Raw genomic sequence first — 17537 nt, forward strand, 5'->3', positions numbered from 1 at the left:
AGGGCATGCTGAGAGAAATGAAAGAAGCCGGGGTCATTAGAGACAGCTGTAGCCCCTGGGCAGCCCCCTTGGTTCTGGTAAAAAAAGAAAGACTGTACCATGAGGATGTGCGTGGACTATAGACAAATCAATCGTATCACCCATAAAGACGCGTACCCGTTACCTAGGATAGAGGAGTCTTTAGCCGCACTAAAATCAGCTAATTTCTTCTCTACTTTGGACCTTACTAGCGGGTACTGGCAGGTTCCTGTGGCAGAGGCTGACAAGGAGAAGACCACCTTCACCACCCCGATGGGATTGAGTGAATTCAACTGTATGCCATTCGGGCTCTGCAATGCACCTGGCACCTTCCAGAGGCTGATGGAATGCTGTCTAGGGCACCGAAACTTTGAGACGGTCCTACTTTACCTGGAAGACGTGATTGTCTATTCAAAGACTTACGAGGACCATATAAAGCACCTGGCTGAGGTGTTAGAGGCCGTGGCAGGCTTTGGCATGAAAGTGAAACCCTCCAAGTGCCATCTGTTAAAGCCGAAGGTACAGTACCTGGGGCACGTGGTGAGTGCTGAAGGAGTAGCTCCCGACCCCGACCAGGTCACAGTAATCAAGAGCTGGCCAAGCCCCTCAAACATCAAAGAAGTGAGGCAGTTCATGAGGTTGGTAGGCTACTACCGAAGGTTCATCCCCGGGTTCACAAAGATGGCGTCTCAAATGCAGGACCTCCTGATAGGTCAGTCTAAATCCAGAAGTCAAAAGCCACCCTTCAAGTGGGACAAGCCGGAAGAGGAGTCCTTCCGCCAGCTGAAGATGGCCCTCACGGGGGATGAGATCCTGGCCTACCCAGATTATGGCCAGCCTTTTATCCTCCACACTGATGCCAGTAATGTGGGGCTAGGAGCCATACTGTCCCAAAATCAACAGGGCAGAGAAAGGGTGATCGCGTAAGCCAGCCGGAAGCTGAGGCCCACTGAAAGAAACCCAGAGAATTACAGCTCCTTCAAGCTAGAGTTCTTGGCAGTGGTGTGGGCCGTCACAGAACGGTTTAAGCATTACCTGGCCTCCGCAAAGTTCACTGTGTACACGGACAACAACCCGTTGACACACCTGGACAATGCAAGACTTGGTGCCCTAGAACAGCGGTGGATGGCCCGGCAATCAAATTATGACTTCACAATCAAATACCAGGAAGGCAGAACCAACGCCAACGCAGACGCCCTATCAAGAATGCCCCACCTACCCGAAGGAGAAGAAGACTCGGAAGAGCTGGAGGAAGTAGAGCTCCCTGCGTTCCACCGGTATGGGGCCACTCCGTATTCTCACCGGGTAAGAGACAAAGACCTAACCTAACCACCGTCATGTTCAACCCCTTACCCCACCACGGCTGGGCTGAAACGCAAGATAGTGACCCTGCAATACGCCTGGTGAAAGACCTGTTAACCCAGGCAGACGCTAGCCCTGGCCCGGACGCTCCAGAGGAAGCCAAGCAGTTATGGAAGGAGAAAAGCAGGCTATTCCTCTACGAAGGTAAGCTGTGCAGAAGGCTTGTCAACCACCGGACGCACGAGCTGACCTGGCAGGTAATGGTCCCGAGACGGGATGCAGCAATGGTCCTGGAGGCCTACCATGACAAAGCGGGACACTTCGGGTGGAAGAAACTGGAGTTCCTACTGAGAGAGCGGTTCTACTGGATCAGTACAAGAGGGGCCATAGAGAAGTGGTGCAAGGACTGTGGCCCATGTCACCTCAGAAGGAAAGACCGTACCAGCCAGAACGCACCCTTGAGGCCCATAGTCACCAGGCAGCCTCTTGAGCTGGTAGCTCTGGACCATGTGAAGTTGGCTCCAAGCCGGTCCGGCTACATCTATGCCCTCACTATTGTGGACCATTACTCCCGGTTCTTGGTGGTGGTCCTGGTTAAAGACTTGACAGCCCAAACAGTGGCCAGAGCCTTCCAACAACACTGCTGCCGTCCACACGGGTATCTGGAACAGGTCTTGACAGATCAAGGTCCAGCGTTTGAGGCGGAAGTCTTCCAGGAGTTCTGCAACCTCTACGGCTGTAGGAAGATTCGGACAACACCTTACCACCCGCAAACCAACGGGCTGTGTGAGAAAATGAATAATATAGTCATTGATCTCCTCAAGACGTTGCCCCTGGAAGAACGCAGCCTGTGGCCGGAGAAGCTGCCAGACCTGATAGACTTGTACAACCATATCCCGGTGAATGCTACCAACTGCACCCCGGCTTACCTGATGCGAGCAAGACCAGGTAAGCTGCCTATGGACCTGGAGATGGGAGTCCTGACACCCGAGGACACCTCCCCAGACGTGGACTGGGATACGGAACGGCGGCTACAGTACAAGAAGGTACAGGAGAGTGTGGAGAGGAGTCTGGCTCAAGCAAGAGAAAAACAAGAGAGGCTCTTCAACCAACACGCCCCTGCTGGTCCCCTGGAACCTGGTGAGCAGGTCCTGAAGCGGAAGAGAAGGCTTCACAAGCTAGATGACCAGTGGGAGAGCGACCCGTACACAGTACTGCCATCCAACCACGACAACCCGAAGGTATGTGTAATTACCAAGGATGGAGGAGAAACCACTAGCACTGTCTCCAGAGACCACCTAAAACGGTGCCCCGAGCAACTGCAGAGTCCAAGAGAAGATCAAGATGACCTTGAACCCGCAGAGGACAAGGAAGAAATGGTCAGCACCGTTCTCAGAGAGTTCCCCCGGTTGTGGACTCTGATAAACTATGCCATAGTGGTACCCGTCCTACACTTCCTTCAGCCTACCCAGCAAGAGCCTACAGGAGAGCAGGAAGAACAAGAGGAACAAGCAGCCCCGGAGGCAGGAGAATCCATGCCAGCAACCCAGGAGAGTCAACCCTCTGCTGACAGTGAGCCTGCCATGCCTGCGGTAAGCCAAAGGACCCGCAGACAGCGGCCTGCACTGCCTGTAAACCTAGCTAGTAGCTGTACCCTGAATGCTAGTGGGGAAAGCCAGGTTAGACCACCACCAGACAGTGGGTTACGCAGGTCAACCCGGAGCACTAGGGGTCAAGTACCAGCTCGCTGGAAGATCCAAGTACAAAGTCTACATTTACCTGTAAATATTTAATGTTTTATGGTTGTTACCTGATAATTAATAATGTTTTTCCTAGTTCAATGAACTGACAGGTCATGGACACTGAATGGCCGGAACTGTCTTGTAGATAGCTGCACGTGGTGCCCTCTTGTGAAGATGGCCACAGAAGAAAAACCTGTCCGGCGTGGCTCCCTTGTGGCCTGAAGTAGTTAGCTCAGCCTTGTCGCCACGCCCAAGGCCAGGAACTTGGGGTTTATGAAGACAGGTCCCCACACTGTGGAAAACTTCACCTTGTTGGATGATATGGACACCCGGTCACGGAAGCGCCGTGACCTTAAGGACAAAATGTACTTGTATATATGTTATTGTTTATACCCTGTTTGTTGTTGGCCAAAAAGGCTTAGTCCCGGAGTACTAAATTTTACTAGGGGGTAATGTGTTACCCCCAGGCCTGGATGCCACAAATATTAAAGGCTGTGTCAGAGCAGGAGGGAGGTTCCCTGGTCAGTGACCATTAGCATGCAGCACCTCCTGTCCCAGGCCAGTAGGGGAAGCAGGCTGCCCCTATAAAAGCAGGAACTGGGGCAGGGTTAGGGAGACCAGAACCCACTTCTGAAGTGTCCAGAAGGGTTCTCAGAGAAGAGGGACAGGTCAGCAGCAGCTGAGGAGTCCGTGAGGCAGAGGAGAGACTGCGAGCCAGGGACAGAGGCGACGAGAGCCGGTCCTGGCTGAGAGAATCACCACCGGACATTGGGGTCCGAGGCTGTCAGGGTTGCAAGCCCAGCAGCAGAGAACCAACCCGCGAGGGATTTCAGGTCCCTTGCCCAAGAAGCCTGGAGGCTCCACCACACAGAGGGACCAGTACAGCAAGGAGAAGCAAAAGGTACCCAAGGCCCGAGTCGCAAGCCATACAGGCAAAGTACACGGCCAGCTCAGGGACGTGGGCTATTACACCACGAAAAGGGGGATAGTCAGCAAGAGCATAGAGAGAACGGTAGGCCTACACACTCACCCTGACCAGTGGGGCTCGCCCGAATGCTCTGATACCCAGGCCCGTTCCTAACCAGTACTCCTGTTGGGTCAGTAATAACATCTGCAATAAAGACCCTGGACTGTTTGAAGCGGACTCTGAACTCTTACTATTGCAGCCTGCACCATCACCCCCGGCATCCACTTGTACTGCCCTGAGGCTACACTCTTCCCGTGGGGAGTTGTCCTACCCCTGTGCTGCACACCAACACCAGCCTCAGCGGTCTGCCTTGCAGCGGCGGTTATCCCTGACCGCAATCCACGGGTGGCGTAGTCTGACATTCAAAACACTGATAAATAGACTGCCACAATTTGGTCTGACCACCCTGAGCCAAGGGATCGGGTTGCCACTACTACCCCCAGCATCGCATAGAAGCCCGGTTCCGGGTGCCCCACGGCCCAGGGGGCGAGTCACATACATGCTGTCACATGCCGACTAGACATGCTCTGCTTCTCTCAATTCACAAGAATTGAGAGAAGCCAGGAACGTCTAGTAGGAATGTGGCCAGAAGCAAGTAAAATCACATACTTGTAGCCATGTGACCTCCTGCTCTCACCAGCAATACCAGTAAATTCTGCAGTCATAGTGTGCATGCTTCTATCAGAAGATCAGACAACTCCTGTGAAGACCCGGGGTCTTCCGTGGGTGTAATACTGTAGTGACCCGGTCCAGACTGTGTATGCCCCCTTAAGTACCCCTGGACTAGTAGCCTCTGTACACTGCAGCTCGCTCCTTACTTACCTCCCTACCAGCATTACTGAGTGTTAGATATGCAGTTCAAGTAAATCCATTTATACCCAGTGTACTTTTCAGGCATTATTCCAGATATGCTTCATTTGTTATATAAATGCACTTTTAATTTGCTGTGCTCCAGCATATCTGTTGGTAAAAGTGTATGATTTATATCCCCTTTGCAATGTGAATATTTGACATGAGAATTGAAGATTCAGTAGAGGGAGGTACCTCCAGCCTCTTGTCTAGACAGAGCTGGGAAAGTCCCAGTGGAGCATAAAATGCCACAGGGAGCAGAGCACATGTGGAGAATCCCTTACCACAGGATTTCCTGCCAGGCCTTAAGGCTCAGCACCCTTCCCTATCTTCCACAGACCGTATCCTAAGGATTTTCTGTACTGGATCCTCACTGTACGGACCTACATGTGCTTTCTCCAGATGTATTTCTGCATGTGCCGGGACAAGCTGGGAAAGATCCTAGTTACTTACCGGTAACGGGATTTTACAGAGCCCATGACAGCACCACCTGAGAGAGGGTATCCGCCCACCAAGGACAGGAACCTACTGAATAAAAAGGCGGTACCTCTCCTCCGCATCAGTTTTTTGTTTCAGAGCATGAGAGGGCCTCCGAAGACAGGTTAATACATAACCACCACCTCAACATATGTACTAAACACCTTAAAAAAAGTGCACACCACAGTGATAGAGGGGAGGGAATTAATAGGGTGCTGTCATGGGCTCTGTAAAATCCCGTTACCGGTAAGTAACTAGGATCTTTTCCCCTTCTCCCATGACAGCACCACCTGAGAGATTTATAGAGATTAAATACCAGAGGGAGGGATCACCGCTTGCAACACCCTTCTACCAAAGGACAGATCAGTAGAAGAGGAAAGGTCAAGACGGTAATGTTTGTAAAATGTAGCAGGGGATGACCAAGTTGCCGCCTTACATATAATGTCGATGGGCACATCCGCCTTCTCAGCCCTGGAAGCAGCTACCGCTCTGGTGGAATGGGCCTTCAGGTTCTCAGGAACCGGCAGATTGCTAGAAGAGTAGGCTAAGGTAATAGTATCCCTGACCCATCTAGCTATGGTCCCCCTTGTAACCTTAAGTCCTTTCCTAGCCCCCTGAAAGGATATAAATAAAGCGTCACTCTTTCTCCAGGCTTTTGTCACTTCCAAATACTGGACTAACACCCTCCTAACATCTAAGGTGTGAAGCTTATATTCCTCAGAATCCCTAGGATTAGGATAGAAGGAAGGGAGAGTGATTACTTGAGTCCTATGGAACTTGGAGGCTACCTTTGGAAGATAGGCCGGGTCTGGTCTTAAGATTACTCTATCCATACATACTTGAGTGAATGGATGGTTAATGGATAGTGCGTGTAAGTCACTGACTCTACGAGCTGATGTCAGGGCCACCAATAGCGCAGTCTTTAAAGTTAAGATTTTTTCTGAAACCTTCTCTAAGGGCTCGAAGGGAGGTTTGGTTAATGCTTCCAGAACTAAATTAAGGTCCCAAGGAGGCATTCTTGGAACAGGAATAGGTCTGGATCTATGACAGGCTTTAATAAATCTAATGATCCATCTATTTGCTGCCAAGTCATAATTATACAGTGCCCCCAGAGCAGATACCTGTACCTTAAGAGTACTGGTGGCTAGTCCCATGTATAACCCCTTCTGGAGGAATTCTAGTATGGCCTCAATAGGAACCCTCCCTTTGGCAGACTGACCCGAGGTAGACAAGAACTTAGCCCAGGTTCTACCATAGATTCTAGTTGTTATCGGCTTTCTACTTGCTAGAAGGGTAGTAACAAGATCTGGAGAAAACCCCCTTTGCGTCAATAGCGACCTCTCAAAATCCAAGCCGTCAAATGCAGGCCCGCTCTTTGGGGATGACAGACTGGGCCCTGCCTGAGGAGATCCGGGATGTCCGGAAGAACCCATGGATCTGCTTGGGACATTCTCTTCATCCAAGTGAACCATGGTCTCTTGGGCCAGAACGGGGCGATCAATATAACCCTCGCCCGTTCCTCTCGGATCTTCCTCAGGATAGTAGGGATCAGTACTAAACGGGGAAAGGCATAAGCTAGAGTGAAATCCCACTGAATCTGCAGCGCGTCCACCGCAAACGCCCCCTCTTTTGGATTCAGGGAGCAAAAGGTTTCGGTCTTCCGATTGTGTCTGTTTGCAAACAGATCTATCTGGGGCTGTCCCCACCGATCCACAATCTGCTGAAAAACGGCTGGATTCAACTCCCACTCTCCTTGTTTCAAGATGTGACGACTCAAGAAATCGGCCTTTATGTTCTCTTCCCCTTTTATATGCAGTGCCGAGAGCGTAACCAGCCGACTCTCGGCAAACCTGAAGACCTGATCCGCTATTAACATCAGAGGGAGAGACCTGGTACCCCCCTGATGATTGATGTAGGCGACTGTTGATCTGTTGTCTGACATTATCCTGACGTGAGGACCCTGAAGAACAGAACTGAATTCTTTTAGCGCGTTTCTGGCTGCCAACAGCTCTTTCATGTTGGAAGAGAGGCTTGTCTCGCTGTCCGACCAGAGGCCTTGTACAGAACGATCCCTTAGGTGAGCTCCCCAACCTTCTGCACTTGCGTCTGTTGTAATTGTATCCGACACCTGGAAGGTCCAAGGAACCCCCAAAGATAGGTTGACCGGAGATGTCCACCAGTCCAGGGAGTTGATCACAACATCTGGAAGAGATATTTTCCCATTCAGGCGACCTTTGAGCCGCCTGTCCGCTGCCAGAATCTCCTGTTGAAGACATCTGGAATGGTGCTGGGCCCACTGAACCGCCGGAATGCAAGACGTCATTGTACCCAACAGAGACATTGCACTCCTCAGGGTGATGGTCGGATTGCTGACAATCTGAGATGTTAGGGATCTGATCTTCAGTTTCTTTTCCTCTGGCAGAAGACAGGTTTGGTTTTCCGAGTCCAGAATGAGACCCAGGAAAGACTGAACCCTCTTTGGTTCCAGCCTTGACTTCTCCAGATTTAACAGCCAACCTAGGCGTCTTAGACTGGCCATGACGTCCGCCAGGGCTAGAGCACAGAGTTGACTTGATCTGCCCACTACTAAGAAGTCATCCAGATAAGGGATGACTAAAATATCTCTTTCCCTCAAGTGCGCTGTGACCTCCAGAATGATTTTTGTGAAGACTCTCGGCGCCATGGAAATGCCAAAGGGAAGAGCTGCGAACTGAAAATGCCTTACGTGCCTGCCGAATTGTACAGCTACTCTTAGAAACTGTTGATGATCTGGCAAAATCGGGACGTGGTAGTAGGCGTCCTTCAGATCGAGGACGCACATAAAACAGTCCGGAAATAACATCTTTATGGCTGATTTTATTGTTTCCATCTTGAAAGGCCTGTAGATTAAATGGTCGTTCAGTCTCTTTAAGTTCGCAATGGTCCTGAAGGAGCCGTCCGGCTTCTTTATTAGGAAGAGGGTCGAATAGAATCCTCTTCCTTGCTCGGGTGCAGGTGTTTCCACCAGAACTCCTTTCCCTGAGCAGAGAGAGAACTTCCTGCTGTAAGGCTATCTGTTCCACTAAACCTCTGGGGGCTGATATTTTGACAGTGTTCTTGGGCCTGCTCTTGAACTCTAGTGTGAGCCCCCTCCTGATTATCCCTAAGATCCAAGAATTGGATGAAATTTTCTTCCAGGCAGGCAGGAAGTGGGACAATCTTCCTCCCACCTGGGTGGAACTGTCACTTAGGGGCTTTCTTATTCTCGGAGGAGGGACCCCCAAACATGAAGCCTCTGCTATACGGCTTTCGGTCTTTCCAGCTACCTTGGTCTCTGGGAGCTTTACTGCGGCTGTATTTTCTCTTCCGAAAGGAACTGTTAAATCGGAAACCAGACACCGTGGGAAATCCATGTTTTTTGTCTGCGGCTTTATCTAGGATGTCATCTAGACCTTTGCCGAACAAGAAGTCACCCTCACAAGGGATTGAGCACAGTTTAGACTTTGACTGCACATCTCCTGGCCAGCTCTTGAGCCATAGCCCCTACGGGCTGCATTAGAGAGGTTTGCAGACCGGGCAGCCAGCCTAACTGAATCTGCCGATGCATCTGCCAGGAATGCAGCCGCTCCCTGCACAAGAGGAAGGTCTGATAGAATTTTCTCCCTGGACACATTCCCCCTGATCTGGTCTTCCAATTGTTGAAGCCAGATCATCATAGATCTAGCAGTGCAGGTCGCTGCTACTGCCGGTTTAAGGGCCCCTGCTGACGACTCCCAGGTTTGCTTAAGGAAGGACTCGCTTTTTTATCCAGCGGGTCTTTTAAGGCTCCTAAATCCTCAAAGGGCAGAGTGGATTTTTTTGAAGATTTTGAAATGGCCACGTCAATCTTAGGGGTTTTTGTCCCATTTAGCCGCATCCTCATCCTCAAAGGGGTACCTCCGCTTGGAGGATGACGGCAGCTGACCCTTCCTCTCCGGTTTCTTCCATTCCCTTTCTATCAGAGATTTAATCCTGTCATTGACCGGGAATGAGCGTCTCCTCCTTTGGTCTAAGCCCCCGAACATAACATCCTGGACTGTTCTGGGCACTTTGGTATCGGTAATACCCATAGTCCCTCTGACGGCTTTAACTAGTCTCTCAGTATTATCAACCGAAAAACAAGGTCTGCCCCCCCCATTATCATCCGAAGACTCCGATGACGATGAGGAGTGATTAGAGGAGGAAGGCAGTTCTCTCGTAAAACGTGGACTCCACTGATTCCTCTGATTCTGAAGAAACTAGTTTTCGCTTCTTCTTTTTGAGTGAGGTTAAGCCTCTTAAAGACTCTCTGACCTCTGTCTGGATTAGATCCTTTAATTCTAAAGAAAACCTGGGGGACTCCTCTGCAATGGTTTTCTGAATACAGTCTGAGCATAGGTTTTTGGCATAGGAGGTGGGAAGACCGATTTTGCATAAAGCACACTCCCTGTTTTTATTTTTAGCACTACACTTCTTCACCTCCTGCCCCAAGAAATAAAAGGAGAAGAAGGAGGAAAAGAGAGAGAGAGAGAGAGAGAGAGAGAGAGAGAGAGAGAGAGAGAGAGAGAGAGAGAGAGAGAGAGAGAGAGAGAGAGAGAGAGAGAGAGAGAGAGAGAGAGAGAGAGAGAGAGAGAGAGAGAGAGAGAGAGAGAGAGAGAGAGAGAGAGAGAGAGAGAGAGAGAGAGAGAGAGAGAGAGAGAGAGAAGAGAGAGAGAGAGAGAGAGAGAGAGAGAGAGAGAGAGAGAGAGAGAGAGAGAGAGAGAGAGAGAGGAGAGAGAGAGAGAGAGAGAGAGAGAGAAAGAAGAGCACATTATTCAAGGTGAGACTTTCACGAAGATCACTCACCACACTGCCGTTCAGACTAGGGTACCGGAGGCGGTGGTTGCCGTTCACATGAGGGCTCCCATCTGGCGGAGGTGGGACTGACGAAGTCTTTTCTGACCAGTCTTGCCGGAACTCGTACGCCCCTCACTGCTATGACTTTGTCGATGGGAAGATTCCCGTTCCATTTGTTTGAGCTGCTTGCGCTGCTTTGATGGCTGTGGCTGCTGCTGTACTTCCTGTGGCGGTGACAGCTGCTGCCCAGGTGACTGCGGTTCCTCATTCATCATGGCGGGGATGCAGACACCGCCATCCTGATTGCTCCCCATCCTTAAAAGCAGTAGGGCTCCACCTCCTTTAGGCTCCTCCCCTTCCGGCAGCGTGCTCATCTCTCTTTTTCCTTTTTTTTTTTTTTTTTTTTTAATTTTAGCCAGCTGGCGCGCTACCCGCAGATCCACCTGCCTCTGCGCGTGCGCAGCCCAGCGGCACCCGGCGCGCTTGCAGCGGGATGACAGCTTCCCACCCGCGCATGCGCAGACCCGGTTTCCGGCGCGCTCCGTGATAGGGCGCGTCAGCACCCCGCGCGTGCGCAGCCCGGACTTCCGGCGCGCTCCGTCAGAGGGTGCGACGCGACCCCCACGTGCGCAGCCCGGAAGACCTGCCGGCCGGCGCGCTCAGTTCATCTTTGCGAGGCGCAGACCCGGCCGCAGGCCCCGGCGCACGCGGGGAGGCATCCGAAGGAAAACAGCACCTCCTCCCCACACGCAGACCCGGGCAGCAGCCAGACGGGCTGGGAACAGGGACCATCTGCTGCTTCCACGGCCTCCAGGCCGCACCGTCCATAATCCAGGTACGTGAGGTACCACCTGGTGAGACTCCCATCAGGGACAGGAACCAAAAAGCTGATGCGGAGGAGAGGTACCGCCTTTTTATTCAGTAGGTTCCTGTCCTTGGTGGGCGGATACCCTCTCTCAGGTGGTGCTGTCATGGGAGAAGGGGAAAATTACCCTAGGATTTCCAAGTCTGTAAACCTCTCTTGCTATATATAATCTCCTGCATAAAACTACAAAAAGACTGAACTGCTTCATCACAATTTACAAGCCCCATGTCTAAAGAATCTTGTTCTTAAAGCTCCAGAATCTCAATTCCATGTCAGAATCTAACTCTGGACTGTATCTGCTGTGGACCACCCACGTGAACTGTGAAGTATTCCCTCCATGTTATATTGCCCCGTTCTGCTGAATTAAAGCGGCTGTTATCCCCGAGACCGGAGTCTGTGGTCCTACCATCGTCTGCTGGACACTGCATGGGGGTGGATAGCAGTGAACGGAAAGCCCCCTATTCCCCAAGGCGAGGGCTTTGCAATACTATTCAGACAACACAGGGTGAGGGTAAAACAGTGGGGCAATACTTTATTGAACCACCAAATGGACAATAAACAATAGAATAGTCCCAGCAAATACTCAAGTGCAAAATTACAGTCTCACCCTTCCACTGGCCCGCATGGGAATAGAACAACTGCAACTTTAGGACCTCCAGGGCCAACCAGTGGCCCTCTGCTTTTGGCAGGCCCCCACAGAGGAGGTAGTGGCAAACTTGGGAAGCTGACAGTCCATTGAGGTACAAGGCAGGAGACCCCAGGGTCCCATCCTGGCCTCTCCAAGAGTTTCCATGGGGTCAGATGACCAGCTGGTCCCAATCTGGCTTCTCTGAATGTCTCCATGGGTTCCAGGCGAACGGAGGGTCCCACCTGGCAAGCCCAAACATATCGATGGGGTCAGGTGACTTTATTGTCCCAACCTGGTCTCCCAAATATAACCATGCAGTGCCAGGGGCCCACCATTAACATGGACTTTGGCGGGGCCCACTTTTCACTTGCATGCAAATATTACACTACCCTTGTTCACAAATGTACCTGTACCTCTATATAATAAACCTTTTTTTTGTAAATGAATGATGATCTGCTGTTTTTTTCTGCACCAGGTGAATTATGCCAAGTACTGCCATACAGTGAGGTTGGGGGTCCATGTCTGCACAGGGGCCCACCGGGAGATTCCACTGTTTCCCTATGGGCCGGTCCGGGCCTGTATCCATGGGTTCTCTGATTGGCAATGGAGCAGATCCATATCCTTCCAGTCAGAGCCATGTACCCTTAGGCCAGAATCATGTAGAATCCAAATCTGTCTCTCTGGTTCGAGCCATGCAACCAAGCTTATGTCCTGAAGAGTGACTGATCTTTGATTTTCTCTTTCAACTGTGACTGCTACAGAGGCATATGTCCCTTAAATAGTTACAATCGTCCTTTCAAGGACACATCCACAGCTCATGAATTAGGGATGATATTATTCCACGGGTCTCAGGTCTCATTGTTTGTTTGTGCATTTAATCAATTTACATAGTTGGTATAGCAGGGGGCTCTTTAAATCAACATCTAGCTGGCTTTAGTATACTATGTAATTAGCATATTAACAAACCTCATTGTTCCACCAAGTCACTGTCCTTGACCAACCAAAGAAACACATACATTCAAGTCAACACAAACACAATAGTGTATACCTCTTGGTTTACCAAATCTAGATTTCTGGCTGATTAAGATTAGAAGCTGTGCTGTCCCAACTCCTTTAAGTGAAGCTAAATTTTTGTGCAACTCAAAATTGCACAAATTGTGACTTGTTTTAAGGTCAGTCTCCTACAGCTCCACCAAATTAATTTACACCAAAAATTTGTAGCATACATTATGCCAGAAATTTACATCAGCCCTAGACTGGAGTAACATTTCTGCTGGAGGCAAATGCCAGTTATAAAATAAGCCAAAATTAAGAGGTGTATGCCTCTTAGTGAATTTAACGCATCTTACACCAACGCATATTTTATTTAACGGGTTCACCTTTTGTGGACAATTTTTTTCTCACTTAAATGCATGAAATTGGATTTCATTCAAAATGCTGCACTGTTTGTTTCCTATAGCCACTGTATTACACAGTCTATTGCTGGCTGCAGAATAAGTTATCACCGTTGGCCACATTATAGATATTTTATCAGATGTGTTGGGAAAATGATTGTGGAACTTGCTATTCTATAGGTATGCAGCGGCGGACTGGCCTGCCAGGACACTAGATGATCCCCCGGTGGGCCCCGATGCTGGATATAGTGGGGGCCCATCAGTAACCCACTAGCTTCACTGCGCTGCGTACACAGCCATAGTCATGATGGTCGCCGGGAACATCACTGCTATGCACCAAGCACTGACGTCATCATGCGGCACATAGCAGTGACGTTTAAAGGCCGCTGGCCAATCAAAGGCCATGCACGTCAAGATGGCGGCCACCACAAACTCAAGTGAGTCGGGTGACTGGGAAGGCAGGGACGAAGCAGCCTGCAAGGAGAGGACGGGGTCCTGGGAGGAGCGGCAACCTGGCAGAGAAGGATGGGGCCCGCATGGCTGTAGAGGTACACTGTGTGGCGACTCGGGGAGGTTGAGGCCTTGTCTCCTCACAATGCAGGATTGTGCTCTCAGGAGCTGTGCCAAGGGGCCACTGCTGATTGCGGAAGGTCCTTGGGGGCCTCACATCCAGTGTTCTCTGCGCCCTGCGGGTGTGGTGAGGGGCCTTCCCGGGCCAGGAGACTCCCCTGCTCTACAACCGGAAGAGGGACCTAGTCTGAGCCAGGAAGGTGGGGCACCCAGGGGCCTTATAGGCTGACGGGCATTGAATGCCACTGCTATGCGCTGGGTGCTGACGTCTGTGTGCAGCGCATATCAGTAGTGTCAAATAGACTCCGGTCGGCGGCCCTTAAATTTTGAATGGACAGGGTAGTGAGTTAACATAGGGGCCCAGGATTGGGCAGACAGGGGAGGAGGGGGTGAAGCATAGGGGCTCAGGATGGGGAGGGGGAGGAGATGCATAAGGGCCCAGGATGGGGGAGATGAAATACATAGAGGCCCAGGATTGGGAGGGGGGTTGGGTTACCTTTACAGTATGGTGGCCAGAATGAGGTATGTACATTAGTTTATGGTGGCAAGTGGGGACATAATTACTGTAGGAGCCAATTAGGCTGTAATATAAATTTACTTTGAGGATACTGTCTTTCATGGAGGAACAAACTGGAGACCCTGTTACTGTGCAGGGCGGCACTATGTCGCCCTTTCCTCATCTAGTGTAGTGTAGAAATCAGGGGAAAACGTGGGGAATGTGCTCTACAAGCGATAAGTTATAGACAACTGTCTTATTTTCTGCAGAGACGAGTCTTGGATGGAAGTAATTAGTGGTCTGTGCCAGATGAAGAAAAGCGAAGATTAAGGACTTTAACTAGAGAGGTCACTAGTGAGTCCGTGTATTACATGTACACTTACACTACATCTATATAGTATATACAGAGCTCCTGTGTATAATGTCACTGGTGATCACTATTTCCTGTACACTGACACTATATACAAAGCTCCTATGTATAATGTCACTGGTGATCCCTGTACACTATATACAGAACTCCTGTGAATAATGTCACTGGTATCCCTGTATTACCTGTACACATACACTATATACAGAGCTCCGTAATATATCAGTGTACAGGTAATAGTGATCACCAGTGACACTATATACAGAGCTCCTGTGTATACTGTCACTAGTGATCACTATTACCTGTGTACTATATACACACGGGAGCTCTGTGCATAGTGTCAGGGAACAAGTAATACAGTGATCACTGGTGACATTGTACACAGGTGCTCTGTATAGGATGCATCACGTACAGGTAATGCAGACATCAGCACTGACCGTATACACAGGGGCTCTGTACATAGTGTAATGTCACTGGTGAACACTATTATCTGTGCACTGATACTATATACAGAGCTTGTGTATAATGTCACCAGTGGTAATATTGTTGTTATTAGTATTGTGGTTTTAAGTCATGATCATTATTGTAGTATTAGTTGGTCACTATGTGGTGGTAACATGTGATCTGGTCATGATGTGGCGGTAATTCTCTCTTGTATGTTGTATTATTAGTCTTGATATAGGGGATTGTGTTGTGTATGGAGGTCACTTGTGCTCTCTGATATCAATAAGGGGATGATTCTTTATTTCCAATAAAGATTAATTACTTGAACATTTAACTCTTCCCTGTCCTGTGTCTGATACACAGTAGCAAATATGCAGCTACTGAGGTTCTCTGGTGAAAACAAGTAATCACATATTAAGGCCACATTAAAACGTTCAGTATTTGGTCAGTGTTTTAAATCAGTATTTGTAAGCCAAAACCAGGAGTGGGTGAAAAATGCAGAAGTGATAACGTATTTTTATTATACTTTTGGATTGTTCCATTCCTGGTTTTGGCTGTCAAATACTGATGTACAATATTAACAAAATGCTGAACATGTGTACGTTGCCTTAGGTGTATAGCGCTAAAGAGAATCACTAGTGGAATGGATAGTGTGGTTTTGAGAGCAGGATCTGGCTTAGAATAGGATATCCACTTACACCCAGTGGAACGTAGATTCTAAGGCCCCGATTCATCAAGACCAGTATTGTTCACACCAGTCTTGAGGAAGGGTGGTGTTGGAGTCGGATGCTTTTATTGAATCAGGCGCGTCTGAGAAGTGGCGTTCGCCTCTTAATGAATCAAGAGCATCTGAGAAGTGGTTTGTGCCTCACCACAAATACTTTTCCTCTGATTGTTCCACTCCTGATTTTGGCTTACAAATAAGTGATGTAAAATACTGAACGTGTGAGTGCAGTCTAAGGATAAGTTATTGATTTGTGGGGGACAACAACTTGCAGCCACTGAGGGCATGAATGTATCAGTGGTCATGTGCTGTGCTTGGCTTTTTCTGGTAGCGCAAAAGAGGATGAATGGGGTTGTGGTCAGACAGCCAACCTGCTGCTGCATTTTAAAATGGGGATAGAAGTTCCCCATTCTTCTTATCGGTGCGGTTTCCAATGCTCGGATTTCACCGATCAATAAGTTAGCACCTATCTAACCTGTGGATCGGTGATAACGTGTTTTCATCAATGAACCCTTTAATGTAAACTACTGTAATTGTATATCCCAGTTATGGTGGCGCACAGTAGATGGACAGAAGCCGCCTGTGTTTTACAGGCGACGCTCCACTATAACAGGGATAACGGCTAACAGGTATTTGCATATAGCTGTAGGGTGGGCTCCTAGGGTCAATTCCCCCTGTGGGCCCCAGACTCCGCAGTCCTACTCTGTAGGTATGAAAGGTTCTTCTCCCACACTTGTTAGCTCTTGCACAGCTGTCCGTTCCATACAATGGCAGCTGGTGGAGGATCTGTGACCAGACTTGTCCAATTGAAAACCTTACATCTAATGGAGGAGACTGATGGTGTGGTCTGGTCACAGCTCCTCCACCAGCAGCCATTGTATGGACTGGAGTCTGTGCGTCTGTGAGGAAACCTGCACCTACAAGAGCAGGAGAATCTGTCATACCTATAGAATACTACCACAGAATCAGGTCTCAAACACAGCTAATAAAATAAAGCTAATGCAGCCAACCTCATTAACTAATTCTGCAACCAGCAATAGACAATAACACAGAATATAGGAAGTAAAATGGTGCAAAATTTTTAATGAAACCCAATTGCAAAAGTGATTTTTTTTTTTTTTTTTAGCTCCAATTGCATGCATTTAAGAAAAAAAAGACCCCAAAAGTGGAAAATCAAGGCTGTGGTGATTGATAAATTCCTCTCAGTTTATAATTTATGTTTAACGTGCACACAGTAACAATAGGCAGACATTCTAAAAGTGACCATCACATGCCACATATTAATTGCCATTATTAATACGGACCTTTGGTTTCCAGTTTGGAGACGGCTTTACACTCGGTCTGTGGAGGGAACAGCCTGACGGTGTTATACTCAGCGTTCCTGTGCACCCTAGGTACACCCTCCTTGGTGGCGGACATCTTGTAGAGTTTTTTCATGTACTTGATGGCCACAGATTGTGGAACGGACGTTCCTTCTCTCCAGCCTGGGCGCTCTGACAGCTCCTTGAACAAAGGAGGGAGCAGCTTAAACGCTTGGGTGCCATACACCAGACCCGAATCACTTGCAGAGAGGGCGAGCAGCCAGGTGGAATAGTACAACATGATCAGTAAAGGTGTCCCAGCCATTCCTTAGGAGGAGATGAAGTTTTCTATCCAAATCCCTCCATGTCAATTAGCAGACTGCACCAGGGAGCTTGCCCTGCTACTTACTTTCTTAAATAAGCTTCAGCTGTTTTTTTTTTCTTTTTCTTTCCCTTAGTGAAAACCTTAACCCTTTTACTGCTGGAGACTCTGGCATGTCATCGTAAACAGTACATACTCAACTAAGCACTTCAAAACTATTAACTCCAATAGGACTACC

General features: G+C 49.1%; 1 protein-coding gene across 1 annotated transcript in view; it reads right to left on the reverse strand.

Annotated features, from left to right (window-relative positions):
* The window catches only part of GDF9 (growth differentiation factor 9), a 98448-nt gene extending 81146 nt beyond the window's left edge, over positions 1 to 17302 (reverse strand). Inside the window, exon 1 of the mRNA XM_073651227.1 lies at positions 16981 to 17302. Coding sequence (XP_073507328.1) covers positions 16981 to 17302 — 322 coding nt within the window. The remainder of the gene's footprint in view (positions 1 to 16980) is intronic.
* Between the last annotated feature and the right edge of the window lie 235 nt (positions 17303 to 17537).

Source organism: Phyllobates terribilis, unplaced genomic scaffold (genome assembly GCF_046119375.1).
Source record: "Phyllobates terribilis strain yellow unplaced genomic scaffold, ASM4611937v1 Scaffold_11__3_contigs__length_659146591, whole genome shotgun sequence".
In the NCBI taxonomy this organism is placed as follows: Eukaryota; Metazoa; Chordata; class Amphibia; order Anura; family Dendrobatidae; genus Phyllobates; species Phyllobates terribilis.